General features: G+C 38.8%; 1 protein-coding gene across 6 annotated transcripts in view; it reads right to left on the bottom strand.

The window, feature by feature from the left end:
- Positions 1–4529: 4529 nt before the first annotated feature.
- The window catches only part of LOC137238048 (uncharacterized), a 91421-nt gene continuing 80951 nt past the window's right edge, over positions 4530–14999 (bottom strand). For all 6 annotated transcript variants that reach the window (XM_067762600.1, XM_067762601.1, XM_067762605.1 and 3 more), the window contains exons 3-7: positions 11699–11814; positions 10881–11633; positions 6316–6394; positions 6134–6239; positions 4530–5962 (exon numbers count right to left, since the gene is read on the bottom strand). In XM_067762600.1, coding sequence (XP_067618701.1) covers positions 5893–5962; positions 6134–6239; positions 6316–6394; positions 10881–11633; positions 11699–11814 — 1124 coding nt within the window. In that variant the 3' untranslated portion in view covers positions 4530–5892. The remainder of the gene's footprint in view (positions 5963–6133; positions 6240–6315; positions 6395–10880; positions 11634–11698; positions 11815–14999) is intronic.

Here is a 14999-nt window from a genome sequence, read left to right as displayed (position 1 = left end):
ATATGGGTATCAAACGAAAGGGGTTAATGAGTATTTAAAAAGGGAGTGGGCCTTTGTTCTACAGGTGGACGCCTTTTCGAGATATCGCCATAAATATGGACGAGGGGTGACTCTAGAATGCGTTTTTACAATATGGGTATCAAACAAAAGGTGTTAATGAGTATTTTAAAAGGACGTGGGGCTTAGTTCTATAGGTGGACGCCTTTTCGAGATATCGCCATAAAGGTGGACCAGGGGTGACTCTAGAATGTGTTTGTACGATAAGGGTATCAAACGAAAGGCGTTAATGAGTATTTTAAAAGGACGTGGGGCTTAGTTCTATAGGTGGACGCCTTTTCGAGATATCGCCATAAAGGTGGACCAGGGGTGACCCTAGAATTTGTTTGTACGATATGGGTATCAAATGAAAGGGGTTAATTTGTATTATTAAAGGGGGTGGGCCTTAGTTCTATAGGTGGACTCCTTTTCCAGATATCGCCATAAAGGTGAACCAGGGGTGACCTTAGAATTTGTTTGTACGATATGGGTATCAAATGAAAGGGGTTAATGAGTATTTTAAAAGGGAGTGGGCCTTAGTTCTTCATAAAGGTGGATCAGGGGTGACCCTAGAATTTGTTTGTACGATATGGGTATCAAATTAAAGGGGTTAACGAGTATTTTAAAAGGGAGTGGGCCTTAGTTATATAGGTGGACTCCTTTTCCAGATATCGCCATAAAGGTGGACAAGGGGTGACCATAGAATTTGTTTATACGATATGGGTATCAGACGAAAGGGGTTAATGAGTATTTTAAAAGGGAGTGGGCCTTAGTTCTATAGGTGGACGCCTTTTCGAGATATCGCCATTAAGATGGACCAGGGGTGACTCTAGAATGCGTTTGTACAATATGTGTATCAAACGAAATGTGTTAATGAGTATTTTAAAAGGGAGCGGGCCTTAGTTCCATAGGTGGACGCCTTTTCGAGATATCGCCATAAAGATGGACCAGGGGTGACTCTAGAATTTGTTTGTACGATATGGGTATCAAATGATAGGGGTTAACGAGTATTTTAAAAGGGAGTGGGCCTTAGTTATATAGGTGGACTCCTTTTCCAGATATCGCCATAAAGGTGGACAAGGGGTGACCCTAGAATTTGTTTGTACGATATGGGAATCAAATGAAAGGGGTTAATGAGTATTTTAAAAGGGAGTGGGCCTTAGTTCTATAGGTGGACGCCTTTTCGAGATATCGCCATAAAGATGGACCAGGGGTGACTCTAGATTGCGTTTGTACAATATGTGTATCAAACGAAAGGTGTTAATGAGTATTTTAAAAGGGAGTGGGCCTTAGTTCCATAGGTGGACGCCTTTTCGAGATATCGCCATAAAGATGGACCAGGGGTGACTCTAGAATTTGTTTGTACGATACGGGTATCAAATGAAAGGGGTTAACGAGTATTTTAAAAGGGAGTGGGCCTTAGTTATATAGGTGGACGCCTATTCGAGATATCGCCATAAAGATGGACCAGGGGTGACTCTAGAATGTGTTTGTACAATATGGGTACCAAATTAAATGTGTTAATGAGTATTTTAAGAGGGCGTGGGCCTTATATTTTATATATTTATATATTTTACGTTAATAGACCAATCCAATTACCATGTTTTATCCCTTTTTCGTATTTGGTATAGAATTGTGGCACTTTTTTCATTTTTCGTAATTTTCGATATCGAAGAAGTGGGCGTGGTCATAGTCGCATTTCGTTCATTTTTTACACCAATACAAAGTGAGTTCAGATAAGTACGTGAACTGAGTTTAGTAAAGATATATCATGTGTTAATGGCCGAGCGAGCGGACAGGCGGTCGACTGTGTATAAAAACTGGGCGTGGCTTCAACCGATTTCACCCTTTTCCACACAAATTAGTTATCGTCCTAGAATCTAAGCCCCTACCAAATTTCACAAGGATTGGTAAATTTTTGTTCGACTTATGGCATTAAAAGTATCCTAGACAAATTAAATGAAAAAGGCGGAACCACGCCCATTTTAAAATTTTCTTTTATTTTTGTATTTTGTTGCACCATATCATTACTGGAGTTAAATCTTGACATAATTTACTTATATACTGTTAAGATATTAAATTTATTGTTAAAATTTGACTTAAATTTTTTTTTTTTTAAGTGGGCGTGGTCGTTCTCTGATTTTGCTAATTTGTATTAAGCATACATATAGTAATAGGAGTAACGTTCCTGCCAAATTTCATCATGATATCTCCAACGACTGCGAAATTACAGCTTGCAAAACTTTTAAATTACCTTCTTTTTGAAGTGGACGGTGCCACGCCCATTGTCCAAAATTTTACTAATTTTCTATTCTGCGTCATAAGTTCAACTCACCTACCAAGTTTCATCGATTTATCCGTCTTTGGTAATGAATTATCGCACTTTTTCGGTTTTTCGAAATTTTCGATATCGAAAAAGTGGGAGTGGTTATAGTCCGATCTCGTTCATTTTAAATAGCGATCTGAGATAAGTGCTCAGGAACCTGCGTACCAAATTTCATCAAGATGCCTCAAAATTTACTCAAGTTATCGTGTTAACGGGCGGACGGACGGACATGACTCAATCAAATTTTTTTTCGATCCTGATGATTTTGATATATGCAAGTCTATATCTATCTCGATTCCTTTATATCTGCACAACCAACCGTTATCCAATAAAAGTTAATATACACTGTGAGCTCTGCTCAACTGAGTATAAAAAGGGGTGGCACCTACCATACCAATGGAATGTTTGATACAGCATAACTCTGGAAGTATTCATGCAAGAACATTGAAATCCAGTAAAGAGTTAAATTGGATCAATCCCTATACTAAGAAAGTAAGGGGTGAGTAAGAAGGAGCGTGGCACATGCCATACAAATGGAATAATGAAAATTGGTAAGGAGCTATATGACGTTAAGTCCTAACAGCACCAGTAATATATGGAATTAAAAAATAAAACAAGACAAATGGGACTTTCAGAACTATGGCTGCCTTAAAAACTTAGGTTATTTCAACACGTTTGATTGCAGAGTTGGGTTTGGCTGTTATTCCTTTAGTATTCTTTTATGTATCTTTAGGATTGGTATTTTAGGATACGCCTGGAGGAACCGGAAAAAAACATTTCTGTTTAATTTGATATTATTTGATGTAAGAGCAAAAAGAGAAATCACTATGGCAGTTGCTTTCTCAGATACCGCGGATACCCTTTGTGTGGTGGACGTACAACTCCGCATTTAAATGACCACTGTCTGCAAACACCGATGTGCAACATAAGCAAACGGTCAGGCCCAAGTAAGGGTGTGCCATGTGTGCACCATGACTCATAAACAGTCGCTGCAAGTTTTAGACCAAACCCCTAAGAATTTAAGATGTAATGACCATCCCAAAGGTGGTGCTTTCCTGTTACTTTCTGGAACAGCTGCAGTTGAATTAAAGCGTGCTTTTTCGTCTATAGACGGCTTTCCGTACAAAAATTTACTCTCTTTAGAAATATGAGAGGGCAATTTGGCGGAAACATACACCGATGTGCAACATAAGCAAACGGTCAGGCCCAAGTAAGGGTGTGCCATGTGTGCACCATGACTCATAAACAGTCGCTGCAAGTTTTAGACCAAACCCCTAAGAATTTAAGATGTAATGACCATCCCAAAGGTGGTGCTTTCCTGTTACTTTCTGGAACAGCTGCAGTTGAATTAAAGCGTGCTTTTTCGTCTATAGACGGCTTTCCGTACAAAAATTTACTCTCTTTAGAAATATGAGAGGGCAATTTGGCGGAAACACTTCAGCAGCAGCTTTTGCTAAACAACTTCTTGAAATTAAATATGGCAAAATTGCTATTTCTTTACTAACAGGTTTGATTTCTTTTACTGCAAGTTTTTGAGAAATTATGACATCACCTGAAGCTTTAATAGCGAATGTTTCTTCCAAATATTGAACCTATCTTTACAAACTATAAATGGCTTTGAGAAAAGGCATTTTAGGCACCTTATAATGAGGATGTTAATATCACTAGAACCAAGACAACCTATCACGCTATTTCCACAGTCCCAAGCTGTACATATCCGATTGCCTCAAATTGCCTATACCTATCAATGAAGCTCAAAGACGATCATTAGCTGCGAATCAATGGATTGATGAGCGCAAAACAAACCTTTATAGCTTCAGGGCTTCTGCAACTCAATTGTCAACCTCACCTACGCGAGGGGAATCCTGTTACAAATATGATTATATCATACAACAACAGTCAATCTTACCAACTCATGTTTTACCCATGGCCAGTTACGCGTAGACTGCATATTTTTATAGAAACGTGGAGTAAAACCCACGGGCATAAGCTAGTTATTAAATAAAATTCATGTTCACACAAATACATGGTCGAAACGCTACGAAAGAAAGAGAGGAAAATACATTTACTGCTTTCAATTCAACTACCAGAAAGATCTGAAATATTATACAATAAAAAGTTAAGCTTGGCCTAAAAAAACCCTTAAGAAGAAAATATTTCGAAGGCATTTTACCAGTTCTTTAGCAGGACTTTTTGTCACTATTTATTGATTTCCCTGCAGGGTACTTACAAATTACTTATTTTCTTTAGTATGTAACTAAATATGTAGGCACTTATTACTCGCAAGCAAAAGTTTCTTACTTAGCTAATTAAGATACATGTGTTTATATAAAGGAATACAATGTAAAAATACTTATGTACATACTTATGTATATGAATGCTATGTATCCAATATTTGCAAAGATACATAGATATGTTTTAAAAGGGGATCAAACAAAGATCAGTACAATAATACAGTTAGAATTAATAATGAACATATCGTTAAACATATGTGACCCGGCCTATGAAAAGGTGGCTTATGCCTAAAAAAAAATGTTTCCACTTTTTTTCTGGTTTCGATAGCTTTTGAGACGCTCTTTCAGGTGGTGAAAACTAGAAAGTCCTAACTTGCTTGGAAGTGTTCTGGAGATGATATTTTCATCCACTTCCATTTGACCTTCAGCTTGAAACAAGCCTCGTAATTGATACCAACATCATCGAAATAATCATCATCATTCTCTTCGTTTTCACGGAAATATGTTTGAAAAACCTCGCTAAATTTTTCTTCAACAGACATTATTCACAAGCGACACACGTCTTACTCGTTCAGCATTGCTTTTAAATCTGAGCACTCACACGATTTTTTTCGGTCAGAAACTGGTTTGTGCTTTGCATTGAAAAAAACATCGCTCTTTATATACACACACGAACTTATCTCATTTATGCTCTTTTGCCTTTTTTGGTTGCCTTTTTATGACTGTTCATAATGCAAAAGAAAAACTACTAAGAAACTGAAGAAATTCATTGTTTATCTTTAACAGCTGTTTCTCGAAATTTATTTTTTTTAGTCATAAGCCACCTTTTCATAGGCCGGGTCACATATACGCATATGCATATATGTAGGTAAGTAATAAATTATTTTTCGTATTATGTATCAAATAAATTAAACTTAGTAGAAAACCATAAAAATAAATGTACTACATCATTGAGCAGCAAAAAGGTGCTAACAAATTTTCCATATCTTCAACGGAAATTCCACTCAGGCAATGGCTAATGCATCCAACGGAAGCTATGAATTATGTAAATTACGGCGAGTATGTAGATTCACTTCGCTGGGTAATGATATCAGTATACCAATTGCATATAACTCTTGTCTCCACGGCAAATTTATGTACATATGTTTGTGTGTATGTTAATTAAAATTGGTACTTCGCATAAGTACCTACAATTATTCAGCTAACTAAATATGTAGCTATTAACTAAAGAATCTATGAACTAGTAGCTAAATATTGTTTTTTTTTTTGTTGTTGTTGTTTTGTGTATGTGAATAATCAGTGCGAAGTTTGGTGGCCATAAGTCTCACGAAATCTCTTCTGTATTAACTGGTATGCGTTGTAAACCCTAGAAATGATTTAAAAAATGAAAAGAAAAAAACTATGCGTTAGGCAAAAAGGGTATTTAACAGGAATAACGGAGGAAGCACATGCAAATTATAGCATTAGCATTGTGCGATAATAGAAAAAATTAATTATTCGATAAAGTTTAGAAAAGAAACCTTCAGCATGCACTTACTTCTCTTTTGCTGCCCTGAAAGATTTTTTTCGTGGTTTTTTGTCTACGATGTCTAAGCCAGCTTCGTTGCAGGGTAGGTCATTTGGCGAAATCATCGTCAAATTATCTTAAAAAAAAAAAAAACAAATTTAATAATATATTTTTTAATGGGAACGTTATAAAGAGAAATTCTCCCAACTTACCCGGATGGCAGAAGAAGGCAATAGAATGACGACCACGAGTGCGTATATGAGGCTGTTCTGGTATCACAACGCGGTGTTCCTGTAATAAAAAGAAGAATTTAATTACAACTAAGTATTCCCAATTAAAAATTACGCTTTCGCATTTACAATTGACTATTCTTATTTACAAGTGACTATTCTCATATCGAAGTGACTCTTTCGCAATTACAATTGACTATTCTCAACTCCACATTACACTTTAGCATGCATTTGACGCTATGTAATTTACAACTGACTAATCTCATTTACAATTTACAAATCTTATTTTAAAATTACGCTTTCTCATTTTCGCTTTCTCCTTTTAAAGACACTATTCTCATTTCCAAATGACGCTTTCTCATTTACAACTGGAAATGGTGTAGACTGGCAGACGGATGGACTGACAAACAGACATGGCTAAATCAACTCAGCTCGTGATCCTCACCATTTCGGTGTACTTATTAGCCTGTCTTTTCTCCTTAAAAGGATTAATAATTTTGAGATTCGCGCAAACTAAATGAAACATTTCATTTTCATGAAATCCTTAAAAAGAACGCAAACTATTTTCATTTTCATATGACGCTTTCGCATTTTCAAGTGATACTTTCTTATTTATAATTGACTACATATTCTCAATTACAAATTTCGCTTTCGCATTTTCATTTCATGCTTTCTCATTTACAATACGACGCTTTCGCATTTACAATTGACTATTCCCATTTACAACTGACGTTTTCGAAATTACATCTGACGCTTTCTAATTTTCTAATGACGATTTCTCAAGTGACTATTCGCATTTCCATGAGACGCTTTCGCATTTTCAATTGCCTAATCTCATTTCCAAACAACGCATTCGCATTTACAATTCACTATTCTCATTTACAAGTGATTATTCGCATTTACAATTGACCATTCTCATTTTCAAATGACGCTTTCGCATATACAATTCACTATTCTCATTTACAACTGACTATTCTCAATTGCATTTGACGCTTTCGAAATTTCATTTACAGTTTTCTCATTTACAAGTGACTATTCTCATATCTTTCATATGACGCTTTCGCATTTATATCTGGCGCTTTCTCATTGACAACTGGAAATGGTGTATTTGAACACCAACTAGCCCTCAATTTTTGAGATATCTTGATGAAGTTCGATGCGCATGGTATATGTATTTGTGCGACTGATTAATCGTTTGTCGGAATCGGCCGGATCAGAAATATATAGCAACTATCACCCATACAACCGATTTTTCAAAAAAAAGGGGTTTGTCATTTATTCCTTATTTTAAAAGCTAGAAGATTGAAATCTCATAGGATGTTTTGACATAAAGCAAACATTGTTATCTGAAAAAAGTGTCAAGGTTGGTCATGTATATATTATATATCCCATACAACCGATTGTTCAAATAAGAGGTTTAATGTAATTTCTTCCTCATTTTAACTGCAAAAAGCTTGAATGAATAAATACACATTTGTTTTATTCTTTAATATTTACTATTTACAATCGCAACGAATATGTAAAAAAAAACCTAATGTTGCGTATCTACAACTGTTCTACTTTATTAAAACCACTGTTGCCGTACAAAAATGCCTACCCTAAAGGCGACTTTAAACTCTGACTGCAAAACTAACTACTGTTTAAATTTTACTAAAGTTTAAGCAAACTTAGTTTAAGCGTGCTCCGCCTACCACACCGAAGACCCTGGGTTCACGCCACGCGCAAAGCAACATCAAAATTTGAGAAACAAGTTTTTTCAGTTAGAAGGTTTTCTAAGTGGAGTCGCCCCTCCGCAGTTATTTGGCAAACACTTCGAGTGTATTTCTGCCATGAAAAGCTTCTTAATGAAAACTCTCCTGTCTTGCAGATGCCGTTCAGAGTCGGCATAAAACATATAGATCCAGTCCTGCCAATTTGTAGGAAATATTTAAAAGGAGTAGGACATGATTTGGAAAATAAGCTCGGCCTAAAATCTCTTCTTAAGTTATGACGCCATACATTTATTTATAGTTTAAGCTTAGGTTTTAAGCGTAGCTTTTATTTCAGATTAGGCGCAAGTTAAACATTTCCACATTCATTGAATATGTCAACTGATAGCTTAACCTCAAAATAGTTGCCTTACCAACTCATAAAACGTACAAGAACGTTTTCGAAGAAATCGCATGCGATATGAATGCTAGGTCTTCCACAGCCGCTAATGAAAGCTGATATGATTTTCTTTTCTTGCTCATATCCCGTTCTAATGATTCGGAGCCAGATATGAAATTAAGCAAGTGAGGGTAATAATATTTCTTGATAAGATAGAGCCTGATTCCACTCGTAAGTCAGATAATGTGTTTTGTTTCCTGTGTTAATTGTTTGTTAAACCGGAGCTTTCAATAGTAGATGTCGCTTCTGTACAATGTTTATATAATCTATCATAAAGTATTTACTATAAACCTTCATAAATTCTACGTTTCAAAATTTACCCAGTTTTTGGTATTCGGGTCAAACGCGACCTATTATACATATGTTGTAATATCTATTTCTGAGCAGAATTCCTTGCTCAAAAATCTTATCTCAGAATTTCGACTTCCGTAAACGTTTGTAATTAAACAACTCGGTTTATTGGGTTGATTTTAAAGGTTTTTTTTTTCGAAAGAAGTCATTCGTTTTGAAACTGCCAAACTAGTCAGATAGTGTATCTCATTCTTACTTATTATCCGGCAAAGGACCACCAACGTCGATAACACCCCCCACAACCTTCGGCGAGTGTATTTGTCGTTAATACAACAACAACATGCTCAGAGGAACTGCAAGTCAAGAAGAGAATAATGCGTGGTATTATATGCTCTAATTTCTCTAACGACACTCTAACGCTGGTACCTCTCTAGAAGGGTTTGCTCTCCTCAGAATTGCAGATATGCCTTCTATCACACTACTAACCTTATGTTTTCTTTCAGGTGGCATTGTTAACTCAGAACATCTTTCGGAGATGAAATAGCGAAGTGGGACGAACCAAATATACGACACAGCAAAGCCAACCGTTTTACGATAGTTGACCTAGTACTACAAGTTGAGAGTATTTGCGTTGCTGAATCCATGTCCAAATTTACAGTCCTATAATTATTCGGCCATTACATTATGGCCCTTCAGCTGTACAACCAATCCTGAATGGATGTTGTAACCAAAATATATACAGGGGAAAATATCTGTTCATCGCAGCCCGCTTCGTGCTGGTCTAAGGCCACAGTTACTACCCGGGGCGACTCGGATGTCATTCACATCCAGCGAATATACCCCCTGCCGCAAATCATCAAACACTCACTATTCACATATCACTCACACGTTTAGCTGTTTTTGGTCAGCTTAGCCACAAAACCGCTGCACACTTTATATCACTTTATATTTATATGCAAAACTTAGCCATTTTGTTTAGCTGTCTGAACCTGAAGGCTCCGAAAAGCTTTTACGGCTATGCCAAATAATATACAGTAATAGCACGGGGCTATCCAAGGTTAAAAAGGTCCTCTTCGAGTTGTATAAAAACAAGTAATGTCCTTATCCACAAATATTGAGGCAAATAGTTTAATTATTTTCACCAAATCCCATTGGAATCAGTGGCCAACGGTAAAGCAAAATTATACCTCTGGAAATCACATGAACTGCTGTTGTATTAAAAATTATGAGATGAAATCAGCCCGCTCTTGTAAGATGAGTTTAGATAACTTCCTATGGTGCTGCTAAACATGCAATCAAATCACTTCTCCTAAGGCAAAAAGGTAATTGGTATATAGAAAGATACATGAGAGGCGTAGACCGACGTGTTGTTGAGAGAAAATTGGTTTTTCATACAACATCAGAGAAAAACGGCTGTGTATACCGGCAAGCGAAAGTGATCGCCACTTCCTTGGGCACACAGCGCACCCCTAGATGAAAAGAGCGATTAACTTAAAAATCATAATTTTCAGGAAGGACAAAAAACTTGCTGAGACTTCCCTTCTTTACATTATTGTTCATATTTGGATATTTAACAGCTACGTCCCGAAAATTAGCAGCATTAAGTAGCGTGACGATCGAGGGAACTATTTGATATGACCACGTAGAACCTTCTAGATCATCCAACCCCCTTCTTTCGTGAGGAGCTTGAGGTCGGCAAGGCCTGTCCTGCAAAAAAATAGTATTTGAAGCGGGCAGCTTAGGCTCACAATTGGGTTTGAGAAGCTATAGACTGCGCTGGCCACCTCTTGAAAGGATTGCGCTACACAACCCCTTGACTTCCAAATTAGCGCGAAAGGAATTTTTAGTTTTTAATAGCGCCTGTATGGGTAAATAGTGCAATTAGTTTTTATTAGTTTATACAGATCTGTAGGCATCAGGCTCGCTCAGAAGTGTACATGATTTTGATATCATTTTTAATTTTTTCGTATGATTTGTTTTCACGTCTCGGAGTTCTTACCACTGGTGAAAAAGAAGTGTTTTTCTAGATATAATTTCAAAACAGGGTAGTAGCAATGACACCATTTTCCTTGATAAAACTGTATTGTGTACTAATTTACATAACTCACCAAAGCTTGATAACGTTGGTTTGTCCATATTGAGAGAATTTCACCACAATTTATCAATATGGCGCCAGGTAAATGACCAACACGTTGCCATTTTTCACTACCAGGTAATTTAACTTCCAATCCTCCTTCTGAATCCTGCGCTAACAATGTAAATGTGCCATAATCTGTATGAGCACCACAACGTATTATTTCACCGTTGGGTAAGTGTCGTTCTGCGATGAGATCATTCTCAGTTTTTCCATCCAACTCATTAACTTCATCACGAGGATTTGTTTCGGGGCGGAAGTCTGGTTTATCTGATAAACAGCGTTGATAACTATAACTACAACTTCCTTTTATGAAATCATTCTTTTCCGTAGTATCCTCTATGATAGGTGGATAGTAGAGTAGACGTAGTGTAGACTCGTTATCATGTTCGCCAGACAACATATGTGAGTGTTTCTCAAGAAAAAAAGATTGTGGTATATCCAGCGATACGGCAAGTGCTTGAAGTACGAAACGCGCAAGTGCTTTAAAATCTTGTGCCAAGGATGAAATGTGTTCCGCAAATCCAGGTAATGGTTCTTCGGGTAGATTTTTAGCATTCAATGTGCAAATGTTAAATGCATGACGGAGTTCTGGTATTTTACCATTGAAACGTTCCATGCCTGGGCGTATGTAACCATGATTGTCTTCACCGCTGCGTAGATAATGCTCCTTCACGTCGCTGGGTAAATCAACAAAATCATCCAGATGGTCCCAAGCGGTTTTTAACTAAAACATGAAATAAGCGAGTGGGTGGTATTTTGTTTTTTAAAGGTAGAATTCAAAAGACATACCTTTTCATCGGAAATGCCATGATTTACGAGCAAACATAATCCCTTCTCGTTAAGGCATTTTTGCAATTGATGTCCCACACGATGTACTACAGATCGTACTGGTGCTTCTTCAGTCCCTGTAATTGAAGTTTACAATTAAGAGAGTGCAAAGTAAGTATTGTAAAGTATTTCTATTTGAAAGCATTATCATACCAATGAAATAAGCACAATAAAAACGTTTTTCAAAGAAGCCAATATAAATATAACTAGTGACTGCAATGGAAAATAAGCGATTTCAGAAAAAGTTCAAAATACCAACACCACTAAGTTTAGCTGAAATAGAAAGGGAATTTCAGTTGTAGGAGAAAACCAAAATAAATAAAAATTCAATGGCATTAAGTTCTGTTGAACGCGCCTGTAAATATTCCACACTCTTTGGATAAATACATAGAATATACATATATACGAAAATGTCTATGAAGTGAATAGCAACATAAAAGGTAAAAGAGAATTTACAAAGCTTGCAGCGTGGCATTCATATAGCTGAGTTGATAGAGGCGTCTGCCTTAACATCAGTATGAACTATCGGCGTTTGAGTTTTCGATTTCAACACTTAGCTCGCGAAAAGCTAGCTGACGAGTGTGCAATTAAGAAACATGTTGGTGTGGAAATTTGGTAATTCTTCTCTAATATGTATCAATAAATGAATTAATAAAAGATCTTTAATAGTATTACTAAGCATGTGTTATACAGCACTAGAAAATAAATATAAGGTAAAAGATAGTTTACAATTTATCTCGAAGTTATTACGTTATAGTCCACAAGTTAGGCCGAAACTATTCTAAAATTATCCAGAAGTCCCTCGGTTCTGCAACCGGTACGAGGAGGAAGAAGCGTCGAATGGCAGAATGAAGAGGCAACGTTCGGCAGAAGGCGACAAGCCGGCTTTCAAGAGGCAGAAAGGACCCAGTCCTAGAGCCGCGAGGCAGGGCAGTCGCATAGACAAGACAAGTAGGCCCAAAGCTGTAAGACAGATGGGTTCCAATAGCGAGGTAGCAACTACCTCGAAAGCTGCCAGTCAGAGGGAAGTTCCAACTACGGAAGTAGGAGATAAGCCAAAGGGAGATAACGCTAAGACTCCGGCTTTCTCGGAGGCGCTAAAGGGAGTTAACGCGAAGACTTCGGTGTTCTCGGAGGTTCCAAAGGGAGATAACACTAAGACTCCTGCTTTTCCCGAGAAGATGAGTGATGTGGCAAAGCAGTCACTGACTGTGGCGCTGGTTGATCGTAGCAGTCCGTTCGGACAAATGACTACTGAAAGGTGGAGATCTGTGGAAAGGGAGCTTATTAGCTTAATGGTTAAGATGATGCGGGAACAACCAAGTAAGCCCCTTCCAACCTTTGATTCGGGGGGATGGTATAATGGTGTGAAGATGATAGCGTGCGACAACATCGCGAGCTTGCGGTGGCTGGAGGAAGTCGTTCCAAACCTCCAAAGGCAAGGCACGAACGCGCGGTTTGAGGTGGTGGATAAAGCGCAAATCCCCACGGTACCAAAAGTTAAGGTATGGATACCATGCGTGATGAAGTCGGAGGATACACTGCGACTTCTGCAGAATCAGAATCCGAACATACCGACACAGGATTGGAAGGTACTTACTGTATCTCGGCCTACCGAGGATGGTCAGTTCTACATCTTCCAAATAAACAAGCAGGCGGAGGATATTTTGTACACGCAGCTTGGCAAAATGTCCTTTGGCACTGGCAAAATTTACATGCGACTCAGGAAAAGAAGTCCCGAGGATAAAAATCCTAACACGCTGGAAGTGGGCGAAGTCGAAAAGGACCTCAGAAGCCTAAGGGAAAAAAGACAGGTGGAGGTCCCCGACGTCACCACGAACGTGCTAGAAGAGGACCAACCGCTAAATGGTGCTGTGACTCGCACAGAGGAACACACGGCACAACATTCACGAGGGGCTGAAGGGGGCCTCGAATACTCTAAACCAAAAGGGCAAGAGGAGGACGACGACGTCAAGACGAAGGTGCTGGAGGGGGACAAACAGCCCAATGGTGCTGCGAGTCATACAGATAAACCTCCAACACAGTAAAGTGGCGTCGAGCGAACTCCTCCTAACCCTTGAGGAGGGTTCGTTTGACGTGGCGCTGATCCAGGAGCCGTGGCTCTCATCGGGAGGAAAGGTTTCTGGACTTAGCGCGCGCGGGTTTGGCGTTTACTACGCACAAACGGAAGGACGGGTGCGAGCTGTAGTAATGGTAAGGAAACAGCTGCATTCATATATGCTGCCTAATTACACCACCGAGGATCTCGTAGCGGTGGCCGTTGAGCAAAAGAATAAGCAGGCATTTATCCTGGCGTCCTGCTACATGGCCCATGCTGCGGAGGTTCCACCGATGGAGTGCAAAAGGCTAGTACAGGAGGAAGGGCGCAAAGGGCGGTTGGTCATAGGCGCGGATGCAAATGCGCACCACAATGCGTGGGGAGGAGCAGATACGAACGAGAGAGGCGACTCTCTATTTTGTTACATCCTGCAAACCAATTTGCAGATAGCCAACAGGGGAAATGTTCCTACATACATTGGTCCAACATCCAGCAATGTTCTGGATATTACATTGAGCTCCGAGCGTGATATATCAAGGTATGATTGGATGGTTCTCGATAGACCATCCTTCTCCGACCATGCGTATATAAGCTTCAGCATCCCACTAAAGAGGGTAGAGAAGGGAGGAACCTTTAGAAACCCTAGGGCAACGAATTGGACTAAATTCCAGAAACATGTAGAAACGAAACTGGGACAACCCAAAGAGGTTGCTAATGTAGAGGAACTGGAGGAGTCGAATGAATTCCTAACAAGGACGCTTATGACTGCGTATAACAAAGCTTGCCCTCTAAGAAGATTCAGAGGAAAAGCAAAGCCGCCATGGTGGAGCAATGAGCTGAGTCTTCTAAGAAGACAGGTAAAAGAAATGTTTAAACTCGCAAAGACCGCGGAAAGCGAAGCGTGTCGGGACGAGTACAGGGATCTACTGAGGATCTACAAGCGTGAAATTACCAGGGCGAAGAGAAACTCATGGAGAAGTTTCTGTACGGACATAGAGTGCTCCAGTGAAACAGCACGGTTGAAAAAAGTCCTAGCAAAAGGAAACATAGTCCAGGGACTAATAAAGAAAGAGAACGGGGAATGGTCACGTGATAGTGAGGAATCCCTTGAGGTGCTTCTCGATACACATTTCCCATCGGGAGACGGTTTAGAAGAACCAGCAGACATCACTCACACTTCGATCACGGAGCTAGTGGTGCCGG

The sequence above is a fragment of the Eurosta solidaginis genome, chromosome 1, assembly GCF_040869045.1.
Source record: "Eurosta solidaginis isolate ZX-2024a chromosome 1, ASM4086904v1, whole genome shotgun sequence".
Classification (NCBI taxonomy): Eukaryota; Metazoa; Arthropoda; class Insecta; order Diptera; family Tephritidae; genus Eurosta; species Eurosta solidaginis.
Note: the sequence above shows the minus strand (reverse complement) of the source record. Positions and strands in the feature narration are given on the sequence as shown.